General features: G+C 52.9%; 1 protein-coding gene across 3 annotated transcripts in view; it reads right to left on the reverse strand.

Annotated features, from left to right (window-relative positions):
• KATNIP (katanin interacting protein) overlaps positions 1-21,813 on the reverse strand; it is a 192,178-nt gene that overhangs the window by 71,774 nt on the left and 98,591 nt on the right. For all 3 annotated transcript variants that reach the window (XM_078440439.2, XM_078440440.2, XM_078440441.2), the window contains 3 exons: positions 16,796-16,927; positions 1,511-1,683; positions 194-259 (listed from right to left, as the gene is read on the reverse strand). In XM_078440439.2, coding sequence (XP_078296565.2) covers positions 194-259; positions 1,511-1,683; positions 16,796-16,927 — 371 coding nt within the window. The remainder of the gene's footprint in view (positions 1-193; positions 260-1,510; positions 1,684-16,795; positions 16,928-21,813) is intronic.

Here is a 21,813-nt window from a genome sequence, read left to right on the forward strand (position 1 = left end):
TTCCGGCTTCCACTCGTAACCTCGGGCAAGATGTGCCAGCCCGAGTCTCCCTATCTGTGAAATGGGCAGGACAGCTGCCCAGGGAACACAGTGAGTGTCTGCTGGGACCACGTGCGGAAAGCCCTGGGGAGGCCACCGGGTGCCGTGGGGCACAGTGGGCACCGGGGTTTGCTGTGCTCAGGCCTTCACCAACCTCAGCGCTCTCTTCCTTCCCCTTCAGTAGACTGGTCCACGATTTTGCTGGTGGTCCCTCCGTGTCCTGGAATGAGGTAATCATACGATCTGAGGTCACAACAAAGCCAGGCGCTGTTGACTCCTCATTAATAGATGAGGGCACAGAGGCACGGGGGCTGTCTCGAGATCCTAGAGACACAAATGTCAGGGGCAGGGGGGCCCGGGGTGGCTCAGTCGGTTGAATGCCCGACTCTCGATTTCAGCTCAGGTCATGATCTCACGGTCATGAGATCGAGCCCCGCGTTGGGCTCTGTGCTGACGGTGCAGAGCCTGCTTGGGATTCTCTCTCTCTCTCTCTCTCTCTCTCTGCCCCTGCTCTGCTCGTGCTCTCTCACACACACAAAGTAAATAAATAAACTTTAAAAAAAGTTGTCAGAGGCAAAGGACCGAGCTTGAGGAAGACAGACAGTAGGGTGCTGCTCGATGAACGCCCCAGAGGGCAGCCCCTAACAGAGCCTGGGGAGAAACTGGTGGTGTGGACGGGGCCCCAGGCCTGTGGGCAGGCATACCTCTGCGCCTTCCAAAGACGTGACCTGAGTGAGCCACCTTGCTCTCTGGGTGCCATCAGTCACATCTAGGAAATGGGGCGATGAGACCAGGCCTGCCTGTTTCTGGCCTACTGGGGGCAACGAGTAGGACAAGCTACGATAAAGGGCTTCGGCCGGTGAGGCGGTTTCTCGGCTTCTGAGAAAGCATGTGTGCTCGGGGGCGTGTCCACAGCCTCCAGCTCCCGAAGGGTCCCTACTCCGCCCCACCATGTAGCTTCCTGCTTCTTGCTCGAAGCTGAAGGCAGTGGGCACCAACCCAAACCCCTGCAGGGCCATGGAGGTCTCCTGAACAGGTGCAGTGGGTCAGGGGCAGGACAACAGGAGGTGCTGAGGGCGGCGGAGGCCCGAGGGGCTCACGCTCTGGGGAATGAGGTCTTTCCGGAGAAGCCCGGGCTCTTGTCTACTCTATTCTTTCCCTCAGCCACCAGTTTGCAACCCTGGGCTGAGGCTTCCAGGGCTTGCCGGGAGGTCGGCAAGGATCAGAGGCAAACAGGCATTCACCTTTGGCCTTCGGAAATAAACAAAGAATGGAAGGAAGGTGACGAAATGGGCACTTGGGTAGGTCAGTGAGCGACTGTGCATCCAGCAGCGGACGAGCAGCTAGTCTGAGGTCAGGGACGCCCACAACGTCTCTCTCCTCACCGCCTGCTCTTTGCAAATGCTGCTCAGACACCACCGGGTCCCTGAGTAGCCTCCTGTGTGGTCCTTCCCCTGCGCCCCAGACGCACCTGCAGCGGGCTGCTGGGGGCCTCCCCCTTTCTGCTGAGGAGCGCCCTCTGCAGGGCTTCGTTCTCCACCTGGATGGCCCTGAGCACAGCCAAGGCATCTTCCTCTCGGTCCTCAGCCTCGCGCACGGGTTTCCGGGTTGCTGATAGGGGTCTCTCTCGTCGGCTCCCGGGTCCTGCAGGCAGAAAACAGGGGGTGCTCCTTTATATATATATATTATGTTATTGCATTCTCGGAGTGCAGCTCAAAAATCTATTAGACCCAAATTGAGAAGCACTCTATAAAACAACTGGTCTGTACTCTCCAAGAATGTCAAGGTCACGAAAGACAAAGAAAGCCTGGAGAGCTGTTCCAAATTAAAGGAGACTGGGCAGACATGGCAACAGAAGGCAGTGGCGATCCTGGCACTGGATCCCAGGTGGGAAAACACTGCCATAAAGGACATTATGGCAGCAAGGGGAGAAATCCCAGTACAGTTTGAGGTTTAGATAACGGTATTATATTAATGCTAACTATTCAGAATTCCCTAAGTGTAACTGTGGTAATGTAAAATGAATGAATGCCCCTAGTCTTAGGAGCTACACACTGCGGTGTTCAGGGGTAAAAGGGGCAATCTCAGATGGTTAAAAAGCACACACACACACACACACATACGCACAGAGAGTACAAATATAAATCAACTAGGACAAGGGGTGCCTGGCTGGCTCGGTAGGAAGAGCCTGCAACTCTTGAGACACTAGTCGTGAATCCAAGCCCCACGACGGGCCTAGAGCTTACTAAGAGAAAAAAAAAAAATCAAATCAACCGATCAATCAATCAGTGAATTAACTGGGACAAAATGTTAACAACCGGTGAGTCGGGTTGGAGGATATATGGAGTGTCGTTTGTACATCCTTGCAACTTTAAGAGTGAAATCGCACCTAAGTAAAAGTTGTAAAAAAAAAAAAAAAAATTAACCCTCGCACAAAGTACCTATAAGCGAGAACATATGCTATCTTGGAGACAGACGGGCATTTTGGAGTGTTTTGCTTTATTCTGTCTTGTTTTTCCACGGGTAACAAGAATTGCAAAGAATGTACATCCTAGTCGAAGAAAAAAGTATTGCAAAGCTGGGGTCGATTCCAGAAGTTCCGAGGAAAGGACAATCAGCTTCACACAGCGTAAAGCAACATGCTAACAGCACCCCGTGAGACTGGCCGGATGAAATAGATTCCGGGATACCCACCTAACAAGTACTATGGAGCGTAAAAAGAAACACATACTCAACTATCTGCAGTTGGAATGAGATGATGGCCTGAACTTGCTTCCTAATCATCTGGGCAGTGGCTGGGGATGTAGACGAAATGACACTGGCCACCAATTCATGATTGCCAAGGTCAGGTAATGGACACAACCGAGTCCCCATGACATCCTCCCAGTCACTTACGTGTGGACCCTTTCAATATCAAACAAACAAACAAACAAAATCTCCATTTAAAAACAGAACTCAAGATGTTTCTATTGGAATGCTTAAAGATGCTTCTACCTATTGAATTTCATCCCCTTGGCAAATATTTATTGAGTGCCGCTGTGTCAGGCTCTGTCCTTGGCACTGGGGACACAGCAGTGACCAGACAGATCAAGAACCTCGCCCTTGTATAGTAAGACAACAAGCCGGGGAATAAGAAACGGAACAGAGTGTTAGACGTCAGAAAATGCTGTGGAAAAACAGGCAAAGCGCAACAGAGTGGGGCTGGAGGGTGGTGCTGTGCTCCAGGCACCAGTGAGGTGAGATCTGCGTGTGCTTTGTTACTGGAGCACCAAGGTGCAGCCGGGGAAACGGGTTCAGGAGGCCTAAGTGGGGGTGGGTGGGGCCAGGTCACTCAGGGCCTTGCTCTGAGTGAAATGGGGAGCCACTGCAGGTTCTAGGGCAAGGGAGTGCTTGACCTGACTTAGGCGCTGAGCGGGGGACAGACTGAATGGAGGTGGAGGTGACAGCAGGGAGACCAGGCAGTGGCGGAGGCGGGACACAGGCTGCTCAGATCCCGCGGACACAGTAAAGACAGGACCCAGCGATGTGGCTGGGGGAGAGGAACAGTTGAGCTGGGAAGGCTGTGGGTGGAGCAGGTTTGGGAGCAGAGAGCAGGGGCTCAGGTTCGGACAGATTGGGTCCAAGATGTGATTCTGGCATCGGAGCGGAGCCGTCGGGTTGCGCGAACGCACCGTGCTGGAGACAGATGTGAATTCAACAGCAGCGACTGGACCGCATCATTTAAGTGATGTCGAAGATAACCAAGTGGGCATTCACAGGTACGACCTCTTGGGATGCAGAAAATAGCATCCATCCGTCTTTACGACCTCGGTAAGCCATCCGGGTGGAGCACTGGGGGTTCCTGTTGGAGCGCGTGACCCTTCTGCTATGTTGTGTCACAGAACGTGGGGTCTGAAGGAGAGTTCCGGAAGCGACATCCAGAATGGCACCGGGAGGAGAGGCACGGAAACCCAGCAGCTCTGCTGGGCTGCCTTCCAGGACGGCCGGGCACTGGGTTGATGGGAGGCCGTGGGTTTTTATGGAAAAGCTAAACTAACATGAACAGTATCAGTTTCCACAGGCACCCAGGGAGTGGCTGTGAATTTGAATGCCCTGGGCCGGGGGCCACAGCCCAGCTCCAGCCAGCACCTGCCACATAGGGCTACACTCCTTTTTTTAAATGTTTTAATGTTTACTTATTTTTTAGAGAGAGAGACAGAGACAGAGAGTGAGCGGGGGAGGGGCAGAGAGAGGAGACACCGAATCCGAAGCAGGCTCCAGACTCTGAGCTGTCAGCACAGAGCCCGACGCGGGGCTCAAACCCACAGACCGTGAGATCATGACCTGAGCTGAGGTTGGACACTGGACCGACTGAGCCACCCAGGCGCCCCCATGTAGGTCTACACTCTTAGCGTTGCCTTTTTTTTCCCCCCAAGAAAAGCTAGAATCAGAAATCTATGTGAAATCCCCTGAATTTTACCTGTTCATGACGTAGCCTGGTTTTTAAGAAACCTTATGAAGGCCAACAGAACCCAAGGGGCTGGCCTACCCCAAGGCCACGACAAGTCCAAGCTGCTCTCCCACGAGGGTCAAGAGCACGCAAAGGAACCTCGCGTGGCTGCAGATGGCCGGCCTGGGCTATAAACAGCAAGTGGGTCATTTTCTGACTTTGGTGTACTGTCCCCTCATCATTGCCCCGACGCCGCTCCTCAGGACAGGAAGGTAAGGGGCTGCCGGATAAGTGACCCGGGATTCTGCTCACCCCAGTCAAGGCTGCTTTATGGTCTCCCCTGGTTGCCCTTCTTCTCAGCGACCCAAACACCGAGCAGAAAGAACGCAAGGGCTGGTAGCAGCTAGGGCTTAACATGCTGATGGGGGTGGGGATCCTTGATGGGGGTGTGGAAATGCCCCCTTGGGGGGATGCAGGGGGCCTCGCGGGGCTCAGGTCCTGGAAGCAGCTGGGGGGATGGGACTCGGTCTTGAGCTACACCGAAGCTAGAACTGAAAAATCCACACGGTCGCCCCAAGGGTGGCTGAAGCGGAAATGGGTTCCCGCAAGGCAAACGCATGAATGACGCAGGCTCTCGACCTTCGCTAGGCTGTGGAATGACACGCTGCTCTGGTAGAACAGCACGGCCCTGACTCAGAGCCCACAGTCGTGGGGCAGGGACAGACACGGATCACGCAGGTGCACCGTGGACCTACCGGCAGGTGGGGGACAAGTGGCAGGGTAAAGGCTGGAGAGGATAGAGGGAGTGGACACTATTTGAGGCACTTGGTGAGGGAAGGCCACATCTGAGTGGAGACCTAAGGGCAGTGAGCCCTGTGAATACCCCTATAGTGGAGGGAGGGAGGGGGGTTGCTCCTGGCCGGGGAACAGCAGGTGCCAAGGCCCTGAGGTGGGCTGGGCTTGGGGGTTGGGTTCTCATGCAGCCCCGAGGCCATGTCAGCCCAACAGGCCTCAAGCTACAACCCGGGTGACTGGCACGATGATTTTTGTCAAAGGAACGTATGGAAAGTCCTTTCGACCCCAGACCTTGTCGGTCTCGGTGTTTGCGAATAGCATCAAAGCAATGCTGTTTCCTCCATCAGCTGCAGTGCAGCAGAGCTAAAAAATTCAAGGCCCCTTCAGATGCTCTAGAGGATTCTATAAATAAGGGACCAAGGTCTATAAATAAGAGACAAGTGTGCCCAGGCTCTAACAGTGGGGGTGCGAACCCCCACGTTGGTGGAAGGCTCAGGCAGCACCAAGACCAGCAGAACAAAAGCTCCTTCTCCATTTCCTGCGCGGAGCGCTTATAAAGTCGGTCTACAAGGAGCTGTGTGGTGCCCCTGCCTTGTTACTGTCTTTACGTGCGCAGGTGGCCCGTCCTCTCGTGCCTCAGTGGTCTGGGGCTGGGGAGGAACGGTGCACCCGAGTCTAACCCTCTGTCCTCGGTCGCTGCACCCCTGTGCTCGCCTCTTCTTGGAAAAGGATATCGAGGACGGCGTGTTCTTCCAGTGGGGTCCAGTTCTGCCTACACAAACGCTTCTGCCCCAAGCGAATTTCACTGGGGAGGGAATGCTCCCCTGGCAACAGGATCATCTCCGGCTGCCTGTGCCCTCTGAGTCCTATTATGCTAAGAAGACGCTTTGAAAAATGAAATCACCCTCTTCCCGAGTGAAGGTCAACCCTGCAGCTCCGTTACCAGAGCTTTCCCCGCCCGTGGTTTCCGAGAGACGTCTGCACACGGTGCCGGCGTCCTCCTGAACCCCATTTCTGCTGACCAGCTTGTGTTTACGGTGCATTTCCTCCCGACACACGAGGCGACCACCTTTTAACTCGTTTTGACGCTCTCATCGCTCACTTGGGTGAGCCAGCTTCGCACCAGCCTGAACCCCACGGGGGGGGTGGATTTATTTTCATCACACACCTAGAGAATGGCAGATTTATTCACACAATAAATTTGTGCCACCAGCAGGAACCAAATTGCACATTTTAATTTATCCCACACTGCTCTTTTCTGGTGGAAAACCATCCCTCTTCTGGTCACTTCACTTTCTCTCCCCTTCACCGAAATTTGCCTTTTTTTCTCTCTTACAGAGAAACAAAGAGCATATCAACATGGGAGGTTTACCGTGAATACAACACATGTCACAAAAGAAGACAGGGGGGTGCGGGGCTCCCGGTGGACTCACAAGCCAGGTAACTTGCTCCCATCTGCCAGCCGGGACTCCAAAAAACTCAAAGTCAGAGTCTCTGCAAAATTGTCCCTTACCGCATGTGTGGGACCTTTAAGGTCACCTGGGAATCCACTGGAACGGCAAGATACTACATCTGAGAATAACAAGGGTCTATTGTAAAGATCATAAGCCAGCAGCCCACAGGCCAAAACCACCTGCAGATGTGTGTTGTGTGACTTTTACCATTTTTTTTTTAATTGGAAATAGATGCTAAGCTTTTTTTTTTTCTTTTTTTTTTTAAAGAGGAAATCCACCTGATAATTAGAATTCCTGGAGTTTCTTGAAAAATCATAGGAACACAGGGTGCCTGGGTGGTTCCGTCAGTTAAGCATCCGACCTGGTTTTGGCTCAGGTCATGATCTCATGGTTTGGGGGTTCAAGACCTACATCAGGCTCTACACTGACAGCTGCAGAGCCTGCTTGGGGTTCTCCGTCTCCCTCGGTCTCTGCCCCTCCCCCACTCACTATCTCTCTCTCTCTAAATAAATAAACATTAAAATAAAATCCTATGATCTGGGAACCTCTGACCAGACGGCATTCCCATGTGGGGATCATATGCTGGAGTTGGGTAGTGGGGCCCCCTTTAGACGGGTTATAAGCCCTCTGGGTTCTACGGGGCACCCCTACTCCCTATGGTCACATGACCATCAGCTTGGAGACTGTGCACTTACTTGCGTGGCAAAAGGTCCAGGGAAACAGCTGACTTAGCCCTGTTTTGTCCTGAGATGCCCACACTCATCCCTAAAATCCTGAGACCCCGGGTGGCTTAGTTGGCTAAGCGCTGGACTTTGGCTCAGGTCATGATCTCACAGTTCGTGAGTTCGAGCCCCACATCAGTCTCTGCTGTCAGTGCATAGCCTTCTTTGGATCTTCCGTCTCCCTCTCTCTCTGTCCCTCCCCTGTGCTCTCTCTTTTTCTCTCTCAAAAATAGCAAATAAGCATTAAAAAAAATAAAACAAAATAACATCCTGAGATGCCCACACTCGCCTCTAAAATTCAACTGGCAGGTGGGAAGGGGGGGCTACACCCGCACAATGGTCTACACCTGAGTACTCAACCCTCCATGCAGCTGACGACAGCACAGCCTCACCAGGCCACACGCTTCCCATGGCCTAAGAGGCTGTGACCAGTGTCCGCCACCTCCTCCCCTCCCTGGCCCCCCGATGCAACGTCACTCACCGAGGGGTGGAGTCTATTTCTCCAGCTGGGCTCAGCTTGGTGACTTTCTTTGGCCAACAGATCACTGGACAGTCAAGACCAAGCAGAGTCTGCAAAAAGCACTTACACGGGGGCGCCCGGGTGGCTCAGTCGGTCAAGCGTCCGACTTCGGCTCAGGGCATGATCTCACGGTCCGCGAGTTCGAGCCCCGCGTCGGGCTCGGTGCTGGCCGCTCAGAGCCTGGAACCTGCTTCGGATTCTGTGTCTCTCTCTCTCTCTGCCCCTCCCCCACCCATGCTCTGTCACGCAAGGGACCATCCAGCCCAGGTGGCCACCAGCTCCCTCTGGAGCCGCCCAGCCTGTCTGAGCAAAAAAGGGCTGTTGTTTCAGGCCACCGTATTTTGGGGTTGTTTGTTGGGCGGCTATAAATAGCTGATACACATGGCTTGTCAAGGCCTGTGTTCTTCTGTCTCCGGGCCTCTCCGTGGGCAGGTGCTGTCTGTGACTCGAACACTCATCATGTTACTGCCGTCTCTTTTCTCAGCCCCGGGAATGCACGTGGTTTCCGAGGAAGGCGATGAGGGCTCCCCGCGCCACCCTGACTACGTGACTCCGCTCCTTCCTCCGGGATCATCACAGCCCTCTGCTCCACGCCCTGCCTCTGGAGCATCTTTAGCAAAATGTCCTTGGTGCTTAATTTGCACATGAAATGAAGAGCAGTTTGCTTTTGTCTTTCCTGTAAGGGGAACACCATCACAGCGCCCATGTTTTCTTTGGGGGAACCAGCCCTTCCCCTCTCTTCTCAGGCTACAGACTTTGGACGGATCTGACCCTGCTCCTCGCCCAGCCTTTCCCTGTGACCACGGAGATTGGAGATCCGTTCAGGGGAGAGCTGGTTCCTGGGCTCTGCTGAATTATTAGCAAAGGAGCAGTTCCTTTCTCTAGGGCTGCTGGGCCAGCAAAAAGAGAGCCTAGAGGCCCTGGGGGCCATCCGTGGGCCATGCCTGAGACTAGAGATGTGGTTCTCAAAGTGTGATCCCTGGATCGGTAACCTCAGCATCATCGGAACTTGTTACGGGATCAAAATACTTAGGCTCCAAGATGCACCGAAGCAGAAACTGGGGCTGGGTCCAACAATCCGTGTTTTCATTTGCTTGGCAAAGAATTCTGATGCACATTCCAAGTTTGAGACCCTGCTGGACTGGAGGAGAGAGGAGCTAAGTGATGAAGAGACAGCTTCCTGGTGATATCATCCGGGCACCTAGATCCCACCATGCCTGACGCCGAATCTATAGTCCTGGACTCTCCAGGTCTGTGAGCAATACATTTTCCTTTGTTGCTTTAGCCAGTTTGGATTTCTGTCACTTGCTATTAATAATGAACACGGACCAACTACTAACTGTAAGACTCTGGACTTCGGCAGAGTGGTCTTTCTGCTGCTGGTACCTGACAGAAATGCTAAGTACGGGGCTGTCAGGGTCCTCTAATTCAATCACACTGAGGGTGTTACTTTATTTCTACGGTTGGCAGCTTGTCTGAGAAAAGTGGTTCAGATATATCACTTCCCTAGAGCATTCTGACAACCTTGACAGTAAACTTTGTGCATTAAAGACTAATGTTCTTTCCCCCTCAATAGGACAACAGGTCTCTGGAAGTCTCCTGGGTAGAGATGGGAGTAACACAGGACATGAGGTCCCTTCATTAGAACCAGGACAGTTACAGTGACAGAGGGGAATAAGCTCTCATGCATCATACGCACATTTAATTGACACAAATTTAATTTTATGACCTTGGCCAAAAGAAAAGGGGCAAGGGGGGAAATAACTCTACAAAGAGTACAGGCAATAGGTTGTACTTCTGGTGACGTTCATCCGGACCCAACTCTTCCTTAGAGCACAGCTAGAAAAGCTGGCCCAAGTGTTACACAAACCTGGTTGAAAAAAAAGACATTTGTTGGAAGGCGTGGAGAATGAACAGGGCTGTGAAGGACTACATGTGAATGAACAGGGCCAAAAGAAGGCAGGAGAAGGAAACCCAGAGAGGTGAACCCACAAGGAGCTGTTGACTCTTGAGTGAGCCGCTGCTAGCTGGGAGGCTGAGCGGAGCTGGTGACAGACTTGGGGTCACAGCCTGAGAGTCAGGGTGACCTGGCAAAAGCCAGGATGGAAGGGCACAGAAAGGTTAACAACATGGGCAGTCCAGATCACTACTGTGTAAAATTAAGAATAATAGTGATAATAATGACGATGCCGTCACCTAGTGAGGTTTAAAATCTAGACAGAATTAAACAGCATGACAATAATAGCATTTAAGTTGGGAGGGGAATAAATGGAGTTACAGAGTTGTAAGGTCCTTTCACTGAGTGAGAAGTGGTAAACTTGCTAATTTAGACTCAGATAAGTCAAGAATGCGTGTCCCAATCTCAGGTGATGACTGGAAGGATAATAAAAGAATGTATAACTAACAAGCTAATAGAGAGAGAAAGGAGGAATAACAGAAAGTAATCAGCTCAAAAGAGGGCAAGAAAGGAGAGAGAGAGGAACATAAAACAGGCAGAGCCAATAAAAAGCAAACAATACGATAGTAGATTTAAACTCAAGTATATCAGCAATTACATTAAATGTAAATGGACTAAATGTGCCCATTAAAACACGTAGATTGTTAGAGGATAAAAATAAAACCCAATTACATGCTGCTTATGAGAGACAAACTTCAACATAAGGAAGGAGAGATTTCAAAGCAAAGGAGGAAAGAAGATACACCATGTAAACACTGACCAAAAGAAAGTTGGTGGGCTTTAGGGCAAAGAGCATCACTAGATTGAAAAAGAGACAATGCGGTGATTAAAGGTTCCATTCACCATGGAGATATAAAGAGGCTGATTTGTGCGTGACCCTCAAAAGCCCGCCCCACAAATACAAAGCATATAAGCAGTCCAGATTGTGCCTGGAAGGGGTGAGATGGTTTGATGTCACTGTCTTGTCAGGAAGTCTCAGGTTCCTTGTGCCTCTGGGGATGTGAACACCCAGCACCCTGAGCACAATGCCAGAGTCTAAAAACACACATTTTCAGGGTGCCTGGGTGACTCAGTTGATTAAGCATCCGACCTGGGCTCAGGTCACGATCTCACAGTTTGTGGGTTCGAGCCCCGCATCGGGCTCTGTGCTGACCGCTCAGAGTCCAGACCCTGCTTCGGATTCTGTGTCTCCCTCTCTCTCTGCCCCTCCCCCATTCACTCTCTATCTCTCTCTCTCAAAAATAAACAAGCATAAAAAAATTTTTTTAATAAATAAATCAATAAAAAATAAATAAAAACACAGTTTCACTGCAACCCAGACCCTAGACAGAGCCAACTGCTTCATCTGGGGCTCAGCCAAGGAGCTGGGATGGTTCCCACCCTGGAGGAGAGACGATGCTCTGGGGTTGTCTACATACATACACATACACGCTGCCCTTCAGCATCAGTCTGACAGATTTCCAAGGGTTTCTTTGGCCACCTGCACTTCTGACCTTCAGAACATAATCCCCGTGTGAAAAGTGGCTCCACCGTAATCCCAGTGCGAGGGTGGGGACAATGCCACGGTTTTCAACTTTCCTTTCTTCCAATGTGGCTTATGTAGGGGCCAAATGTATTTGACAGGCTGAGCTCCAAATCTGTTCAAAATGAAGATTCCATTACCTCAGACAGGGTCCTCTTTCGGGGAGTCGATGGGACAAATCGCTCTAAGAACCAAATACCAGAGACGGCGGGTGATCTGACTTTGATCAGATGGCCCAGTGACATACATTTTTTATATGCATCCACAATTCTTTGCCACGGAAGCTCAGAGCCACAACTGTACCGCCCTCACGTACCCATTTGTTCACCCCCTGGCTTCATCGTGTTTTCTCTACTCTCGTTTTCTCTTCACCCTCACTTCCTCAGGTATGTGTTCGTCTAACGCCACAGGTTATATGTAGTTTGTTAAAATATGCCAGAACTTTCTGGAGAATGGCCGATGATAGATTGATTAATTAATTAAGCTCTGCTTCTCAAAATGTTGTCCATGAAGGTCTGTGTTACGGGTTGAACTGAGTCCCCATAAAGGATGCTGGGGTCCTAACCCCCAGGCCCTGTCAACGTGACCTTCCTTGGAAATGGGGTTATTTGCAGATAATTGGGTTAATATGAGGTCGCGAGGGTGGACCTTCATCCAATATGACTGATATCCTTATAAAAAGGGGAAATCTGGACACGTAGACAGATGCCCACGCAGGAGAGCGCCACGTGAAGGTTGGAGTTCCATTGCCCCGAGTCAAGGGACCACCGGGAACTAGAAGGAGGCCCAGCACAGATTCTGCCCTAGAGCCTTCAGAAGGAACACGGCCCTGCTGACACCTTAGTCTTGGACTTCTGGCTTCCAGAGCTGTGAGGCGATACATTTCTGCTCTTCGACTCGATCAGACTGTGGTATTTTGTTACAGCAGCAACCGTAGGAAACGAAGACGCTATTCAAAATTGTTTTAGTTGATGCACTAAAATTTTGTTCACCTTGGAGAATATTAACAGTTATATGCTGACATCAATGAGAATTAGAAAAAAAAAAATATCTCCTGTGACTCAGTTCTGTGATTTCAGGCTTGTTTTTGGTTCGGACCGGCCCGACGTGGGTACGTCGTAAGCGAGTCACATTTTAGCGGGCACGCGAGGGGCCATGCAGTGGCGTGGCTAAGAAAACAGACTCTGAAGCCAGGTTTTCAAGCACTGGTCTCGCCACTCGCTGGCTGTGTGACTTTGGACAGACTCCTCAACCTCTCTGTGCCTTGGTCTCCTCTGTAAAATGGTGTTGCTGACAGCATCCGCCGCCCGGGGTGGTTTAGATGATGACACGCAAGATGACGTGCGTGTTGTAAAACATGCCGCTTTCGGCTCAGTGCTTTGTAAATGCCGGCTTTTCGCTTTATTACCCAGACGCGGGACATCTAGTGATCGCGGCACACGCATGAGGGAGGGGAGTCCCGGTGAGCCCAGCAGGACAGACCAGACTTTTGTTTCCTGAAGCTGCGGTTAACGGAGCCAGTTTGGGTGTCGGAGAAACAGCATCACGCGGGATTTACCATCTGCACCCTCCACGTGCTGTTGGCCCTGCAAGAGCTGACGGGGCCCTTATCTCGTCCCCTGGCCCCCCTCTCTCTCTCTCCTTCCCAGCTTCTTGGTCCTTCATCCAACCAAAGCAGATAGATCCAAAACTCACCACGTTTTTCTGACATCTTACATGTTACATCTGACTCTTCACCCCTGTCGACTACATCTCGAAAGACCTATTTACAAATATGGCATCTCCAGCCCCATCGGCGGCTATGACCTTGGCATGCCCTTGTCAACATATCACTTCTGCGGTGATTCCCTTTCCACGTCTACCTTCCTCGGGTCCCCCCCAATGCAAGCATCTTTCTAGGCTCTGGCTTTTGCCAAGAAGTCCCAGGAGCCAGCCTGGTCCCAACTCCGCCCACTGGATTCTGGCTCTTCGTGTGGGTAGGACGCACACAACTCCACCACCCGCAGCCTCTGTCTGGTTGTGGTTCGGGGTCACTCCCCGCTGAGGCAGGACACAGATCAGACCCAGCCTTCCTGCAGTGGGCTTAGCACTAAATACTACCTGTCCAGATCCAGCGGCCTGGCTTACTTAGGTCTCCCTTGCTCCCTTGCTAGATCTCAGGACCTGCACCAGCCAAGTGACAAGCCAGGGAGTCCCCCATCACTGCCGAGTCTCGGCTCTGCTGTCCTATCACGGCAGGCTCCCCACCGCCCAGCTCCTTGCCCTCAGTTGTTCAGGATAAATGTCACAACTAGTCTTACATGCTTACAACAGACTCCTCGGTTGCTGTCAGGAATCCGGCCACTGGTAAGACTCAGAGACGAGCCACCACCTTCCCCATCCTCTAGTCCCACATCCACCCTGGCTCCCAACAAGCCACACTCCATGTGGCAGCCACAGGGACCTTGTTCAAATATAAAGCAGGTCAGTGCCAAGTCCCTCCCCCGGCCCCTGCTCACCTCTGTGACCCCTCACCCGCCACGCTCTGGCCTCCAGCCTTCTTTCTTATTCTTGAGCCAACTGAGCAGCTCTTTCCTACCTCAGGGCCTTTGCACAGGCTTTCCCTTCTGCAAAGAGCTAGTCCTAGACCTCATCCAGGTCTCAGCTCGTGTCCCCCCTCCTTGGAGAGGCCTCCTCTGACCACGCTGCCAGCCTTGGTGCAGTTGCTGTCTTGGTGGTAGCTGTTACCACCCATCTTCGTGTTTGTTATCTAGCCCCACCCACCGAAATATCAACACCAAGAGAGCAGGAAAAGTGTGTTGCTCACTGGATCACCAGGCCTGGATCAGGGGCCGGCACATAGTGGGTGCTCAGCACACAGGTTTCTGGTGAGGTCAAAAAGACAACAGATGACCTGCTGCCTTACCCAGAACCCCATCCGGGGCTGGACTGGACTGGACTGGAGCATGCCCCTGACCTGCAGCCCCAGGCCTGGGCCCCACGGCCCAGCCTCCCCTGCTGGCCCGGCCCATGGCCCAGGGCACATTCCCAGGATGCTCGCTGCCAGCCCCGCCTACTGTCCTGACCCCCCAACCCAGGGCTCCTGTGCTGTAACGCTGCCTGAGTCACCACCAGACTTGTCAGGGCCCACCCCCAGGTGCCTGTAAGGCCGCCTCTGTGACCAGCCAGCTCGGGGTGGGGGGAGGGGGGAGGGCAGAGGAGCAGCCCGGCACAGCCATCCAGAGCACGAGCCCTGGAGCCTGGGTGTGAATCGTGGCTTTGCTCTCCCGTTACTCCAGGCAAGTAACTTCCCGCGTTCTCAACCTTGGTTTCCCCACCTATGAAATGGGAGAAGGGGGTAGCACTATCCACAGGGATTTCCTGGAATTTGCTGCCTGGCACCCACTGCCTCTGCCTCCGGGGACAGCACCAGTGTCTGCTTCATAGAACCACCCCGACTCAAGCCGGGAGCGACAGCAGCTCCAAGGCTTTGCTGGCCTCGGTGGGAACAGTGCCTGATGGCCCTGCCGAGCACTTGTTCTCGGCCAGGTGACCCTCTAAGTGGCCTATCTCTCCAGCTCTTTGATCCTGATAGCAACCCTCAGATGGGGGGGTTCTTCTCCCTGTTTGCAAATCGAAGAATGAGGCCCAGAGAGGTTAAGTAACCTGCCTGAGGTCACAGAGCTAGTGGGTGGTCAGGCTTGCTTTCTGCCAGTGTTGGTGGGCTCTGGGCTGCTGGTGGCCATCTCACCACCCTTAAGAGCCTGCCCAGGCACAACGGGCACAAAGAACATTGAAGTGGAAGATGGGCAGAGGCAGGCTGCTGCTTTTAATCACCCGGATCCAGCTGTGCCTAAAAATCCCACCACCGTCGGACTTTTTAACTACACGGGTTGATGCGGACTCTTTCCCTCAAAGACGCTTTTTCAAAATCACGTTGCTACCTAAAATGCCTTGCTCTGTATTAATGTGGGTTTCGGGCTGTGGTAAGAATTAACCAGATAATGCCTGGGTGCAGCCCTGCCCACGGCCCCTCGGGCAAACCTCTGCCCACAGCTCCCCTGGCACCGGGGAGGGGTATGTAAGAACCTGGCTCCCTTGCTCCAGGGTGGGGAGCGGAGGTAGGACGCGGATGTCCAGCACTGGGGATCCCCCAGCCGGGAGGTGTTCCACTTGCCCAGGGAACTTGCGTGGCATCCCCGGTGTGGACGGAATGCCACAGCGACAGAGATCAGGGCCCCTGGCTCAGACAGACTGCTTGTTTAAGCAAGGCTGGCAGGCTGGAGCTGGATTTTGCCCGCGACACCCCAGGGTTCCAAATCCTGGGGACACCAGCATGCCTTGAATTCTCTGGCATTCACAGGATGCCAGAAACCAGAAGCAAGTGGCTTCCTCAGAGCCACTCCACTGGGGCTTGGGGCCTACACTGGCCACTTCCCAGCCGTGTGACTGATCGCCTGCTCTGGGCCTCAGCCCCTCCTCTGTGAAATGGGGACAATCTGTGGGCCTCCCTCAGAGGCTATGTATAAGGATCATAATTTATTACGAATGACATAACACAGCTGACAGCGGTGGCCGGCTCACAGGAAGTGCTCAATGAGCGTGACCTCCCGTCTCCATTAGAAGAGCAACAGGCTGACTTCACCATAACCTCTTCTGTACTATTGGAATTTAGCACCATTGGCATGTATCATGATCCATATGAAGTAGAAAATAACAACAATTTAAAAGCAAAGCCAAAGCTGAAATAGGTTTTCTTCTAGAACCGCATCTTGGTTATAGAATGAGCAAGTGGCTGTGATGGTTGACTTAATGTGTCTATTCAACTGGGCCACAGGGAGCCCAGATATTTCGTTAGACACTACTCTGGTTTCCGAAAGGCGTTTCGGGATGAGGTTAACATTTCAGTTGGAGAATGAAGCAGATTACCCTCCATGATGTGGGTGGGCCCCATCCAATCAGTTGAGCGGCCTGGATTGAACAGAAAGGACTGACCCTCTCCCAAGTAAGAGAGAATTCTCCAGAAGACGGCCTCTGGACTTCATCAGGCAACTTCGACCCTTCCGGTGCGATGGCCTGTGTACTGGAAGACTGGCTCTTCCTGGTTCTGCTAAGCCAGCCTGCAGATTGGACTTTGACACACAAACACACACACACACACACACACACACACACTCTCTCTCTCTCTCTCTCCCTCTCTCTCTCTCTCTCTCTCGGTTCTGTTTCTCTGGAGACCTTGACTAACAACACAATTAGGAAAGGTGAGCTCAGGCCTTGACAAAGAGGGTAACACAGCAAAGACTGCTCTATCACGGCATCCCAGTGAGAGTGCCCCAGGCCCAGCCCCAGTCCTGCTCAGAGGCTGCCAGAACTCTTACTTGAACATGCCTTCTCCTGGTCTGGGAACACAGCAGAGGGCTGGGGGTTCAGGTTCAACTCAGGTCTGCTGGGAATGAAAACCTCAGCGTTGTCCTTCCGCTTAGCAGACAAATTCCTCTCCTTCTTACTACCTGCAGGAAAACAGCGGTTTATATGTCAAACGTGGAGCGCTAGCAGAGCGGGGCTTTCTGCTTGGGTATCTGTTGGTTCGTTCACTTATTCATTCGACAAATACTTGCTGAACCCCTACCCTGTGCCAGGCGGCACGCTAGTTTGGAATGGAGATGTGAATTATGCGGCGCATCCTGGCAAATAAATGAAACTTTCTAGGACACGTTCTAGGTGTAGGTTTTCAGATTTTAACATTTCTGGGACAGAAGAAGGTTCCAGCACCAGGGTCACAGAGGGGCCACGCAGCTGGGAGCATGTGGCCGGCAGGCATGCAGCAGACAGAGAGGAGAGCCCTGACAGGTTACCAGAGGCACGGAGATGGGGCATTCCAGACACAGGGAACAGAATGTGCAAACGGTGAAAGGCACACAGGCCGTGCTTTGAAGTCAACGTTTCCCAAAGTAGGGTGCCTGTACCGCGGGCAGAACAGGAAACGATGCCAGAGGCCGTGCAGGCAAATGTTTTTTAAGCGATTATTTAACTGAACCTGCATGGAAAAAATATGTAACCAGCCTATCGACCCCTTGATTTCATTAATATCATTGCTTAGAACAATCTGAAAATCATTAAAGAAAGGAAAGAAAGAGAAAGGAAGGGCAGGGGGGAAGAAACAGAGGGAGATGGAGAAAGAAAAGGTGCTGATTTAAACAACAGCTAAAACAGTACAGGAGGTTTGTGGCGATGGCAAAAACCAAACAAACAAAAATGCACAAAAAAACAAAAACCAAAAAAACCCCCTGTGACTTCAGAAGGTCTGCAAATGGCTCCAGCTCAGGGGAAATGGCGCTAAGAGCCTCTGTCCAGCGCAGATTTAAGAGCTCGAGAGAACGTGCTTGGGACCAGCGGGCAGAAGGCCAGCTTTGCAGGCCAGCAAGGCTGGCGGCTGAGGAAAACAGACCCTGCCGGCAGGGAGATCAGTCAAGGTCCCAGGATTCGGGACTTCCTGACCTGGGAAGACAGGAAACCCGGGAACTGTCTGCTGAAGTGCCATGTAATCGGAGTCCCAGCAGAGCGATCCCGGGGGCCTCAGGGGGGCCCAGAGGAGAGGGAGTCCCAGAATCCAGGGCCCCATGGGATTCTTGGGGGCTCAGAAGGTGCGGGGTGTCCCGCACCAACCTCTCCACCCTCCGCTGTGGACTTGATGAAGGACATGTGTTTCTCTATACACTTCTGAACTCGCTGCTCCCTGGCTGGCCTGAAATGCAGGACCCAACGAATGACATTCAGGACAGGGGACAAGACAAAGAAGGGACGGGGCAAATGACCACAAGACTGTCTCCCCACATGCCGAAAATATGCAGCTGCTGCTAACAGCGACAGCCAGCACTGACTGAGGTCAGGCCCCTGAGTGCTCAGCTGCGGGGACAGGTCCCTCCCCAGACATCGCACAGGGTGGATGGGAGGCGCCCAAAGATGCCTTGACACAAGGTCACAGGGCAAAGGGGAATCAACAGTGCTGATCAGCCGACTCGAAACTAGGGAGATCATTTTGGGTTATCCCAGTGGATCCAATGGAAGCCACAAGGGTCCTTAAAAGTAGAAGAGGGACAGAGTTTCAGTTTGGGACGATGAAAAACTTGTGGAGCTAGATCGTGGTCATGGTGACTGTCCTTAATAACACCAAATGGTGCTCTTAATGGTGACTTTGGTAAATCTGTGCCGTGTGTACCTGACCACAATAAAACAGACCCAAGCACTTGCACAGGCACAGAGAAGAGGGTGGCACACAAGGAGGGCGAGAGGGAGACAGGATCTGGAAGAAAGGTACAGAGAGACTTGACCTTGCTGGCTCTGGAGGTGGAGGGAGGGACCCTGAGCCAAGGAATGCAGAAGCCTCTGGAAGCTGGAAAAGGCAAGAGGGGTTTTCCCCGAGAGCCTCCAGAAAGCTCACAGCCTTGCGGATACCGTGGTTTTAGCCCAGTGAGCTGATGTCAAAGTTCTGGCCTATAGAACTATAAGATAATAAATCTGTGTTGTGTCGGGCCACCGAGTTCGTCATGATTTGTTACAGCAGCGACAGAGGACTAATACATACTATTACAGAATAGGGCTCTGACGTTCAGGTTGTTGGCCCAAGGTCACAGAGCCAGGGAGCGATGGAAGCAGGTTTTCACCAGGCCCGCCTGGCTTGGAGCCCTGCCCTGAACCACGTTAATCCCCGTCTACCACCGCCTCCTCTGGATAAGATGACCTTCCAGAAACTGTGGCCCCCAGGCCTGCCTTATCTATCGAAAGTCTACACGAGGATATTTTCTAGGGCTCCAAAGGATCCAGAACCCCCTTGAGTCTTCATGGAAGGTGGCCTGGGACCCCCACCAGCCTCCTCATGAACCTCGCTCCCTACATGCTCGCTTGGCTCCAGCCGCACCGGCCCTTTCTCTGTCCTCGGGTGTGCCAAGTTCGTTCCCTCTTCGAACCCTTTGCACCTGCTACCCCCTGCCCCTGGAATGCTGTTCCCACAGCTGCTCCCTCCTCATTCCCGTCCCAGCTTCACCACGGTCTCCTCTGACAAGGCTCCTCTGACCCTTCCAGCCCACAAGGTCCTTCTCTGACCCCCAGCCCCCAACCAGAGTCCTGTTTTATAATCTTGACAACGTTCCAGGCTCTTGAGGGCACCGTGCTCTCCTCCTACCTGAATTCTTAAGCTGGCCCATGATTTGGCTTCACCTTTCCAGTTTGGGGAAAAACAACTTCTGTTTTTCTCTGTGCCACTCCCGCGCTGGCCCTCACGGACAAGAGGACACATGGAGGGGGACAGGGAGGGCAGGAAGCCATCAGAGCTCAACCCAGCCACTCTCTTCGTTCCTCCAGTGGGCTCGCCCTCAGGGCACACGCGCCCCACTCCCCCGCCCCCGCCCCTGCCATCACACTGGTGGCATTAGTTGCCCAGCTCTGCCCACATCTGGGATCAGGGTCTGTCTACTTTAGCGGGCAGCACTGAGTGGCCAGCAATGCGGCTCTTCTCAGTTGGAAAGGTGGATCATTTGCTCTCCTTCTAGCAGATTCCCAAACCCATCTCTCATTTGTTTCAATTAGGAGGGAAAAGAGGGCTTTGACTCCTCAAAGCCCAACTATTGCTTTATAACTTGATCTGGTTTATTTATTTAGCCTAGTGATTAAGAGCTCAGGCTCTGGGCTCTGACGCCTACAGGCTCAACCCCACTCTGCCCCTCCCTAGCTGTGTGACCTCGGGCAAGTGATCTGACCGCTCCGTGCTTCCGTTTCCCGATAGGTAAAGCAGGTACAATGACAGGACTTGCCTTGGTGTTGTGGTAAGGACTTCGCGTCCTTGGAACAGTGCTTGGCACATGTTAGTAAGAATTCTGCAAATGCTGGCAGTTGTTATCACTGTGGTGTATGTGTGTGTGTGTTTGTTCTCCTTGCTAGGATTAAGGGCCACGGGAGAAGGGACCGGGGCCTCTTTTGTTCCAGCACAGTGCCTGGGGCGTGATATGCGTCCGGTGGAAAAAAAAGGAACGAACAGCCCAGAACCAAGCACGTCTTTTCCGGACACTATTGACTGGTTTTGAGTAAATGCTCGGGATTAGTTCAGAACTCCAATCCCACGCTGGGGTCTGGGGCGACCCTGCGACAGGCCCCTCAACCTCTGCCTGCTCCTCTCTGTGAGTGGGTTCTCCTGCTGGGGAATCACTAGGGAGAATCACTAGGGAGAACATCCCTAGGAGGCAGGCATCAGCCCTCTGTGGCTCCAGATGAAGCAGCCCCCGCCCAGGGCAGACATCCCCGCGGCCAGCGTGGGGCCTGCCAAACAATCTAATTGTTCGAAAACAAATGTCAAGAGAGTGAAGTTCTCTCTCTTTTTGTTTCACGCTCCAGCATCACTCGCAAAACGGTGCCAGGGGTCCAGCTGTCTGTGGCCTGGTCCTTCACCCCACAAGTGACTATCGTGCCCTCTGTTTCCAGGACAGGGGGGCTCGCTCAGTCTCCTTACAGCCCTCCCCCTCCCTCGTCACTCCTTGGAGAAAACGCAAGCCACTGGTCGCGGCCCCAGCGCGTCTCACGAGTATGTTAACATTTCCCCCACCGCGGGGTACTCCAGCGGGTGGGCATAAAGCTTTCATGCGTTTGACACCAATTTCCCGGGTGGCTTGAACGTGCCAGATGAGTGCTGTCCGCTGGGGAGGCAACGGAGGGGAAGCGCTGATCTGTGCCCTGGCAGAGCTCACAGGCCAGAGAGGGAGAGAGACCCCTGGGAGTCCGGGGCAAGGCCAGCACCATGATGATACTGTGGGAGCAGAGAAGGCACTGAGCTGCCTGGCCGGGGCCAGGAGGGCAAAGGAGGCTTCCTGGAAGAAGCAGCCCCGGAGCTGAGTCTTGAGGGGAAAGCAGGGAGCCAGGTTTCAGGCTTCGGGGTGGAAGGAAGATGTGGTAATCTAGACAGAGGGAGCGGCCCAAGCAAAGGTTTGGAGGTGAGAGCACACAATGAGAGCACGCCTGAGGGACAAATGTTCGCTCTCTGGAAGCAACAACCACCGGGTGTGGGTTTTTCCAGGGCTGCCTGTTATCATGTCTCCCCAAAACTCGTATGTTCAAGGGGCGCCTGGGTGGTTCGAGTGGGTTAAGCGTCTGACTCCGGGATTCGGCTCAGGGCACGATCTCACGGTTCATGAGTCTGAGCCCTGCTTTGGGCTCTGCGCTGACAGCGCGGAGCCCGGTTGGGATTCTCGCTCTCCCGCTCTCTCTCTGCCTCTCCCCTGGTCGGTCTCTCTCTCTCTCTCTCTCAAAAATTAATTATTTAATTAATTAATTAAAAGAAAAAGCAACAACCCATATGTTCAAGTCCCAATCCCCAGGACCTCAGACTGTGACTGTATTTGGAGACAGG

The sequence above is a fragment of the Panthera onca genome, chromosome E3 (genome assembly GCF_046562875.1).
Source record: "Panthera onca isolate mPanOnc1 chromosome E3, mPanOnc1 haplotype 2, whole genome shotgun sequence".
Lineage (NCBI taxonomy): Eukaryota > Metazoa > Chordata > Mammalia > Carnivora > Felidae > Panthera > Panthera onca.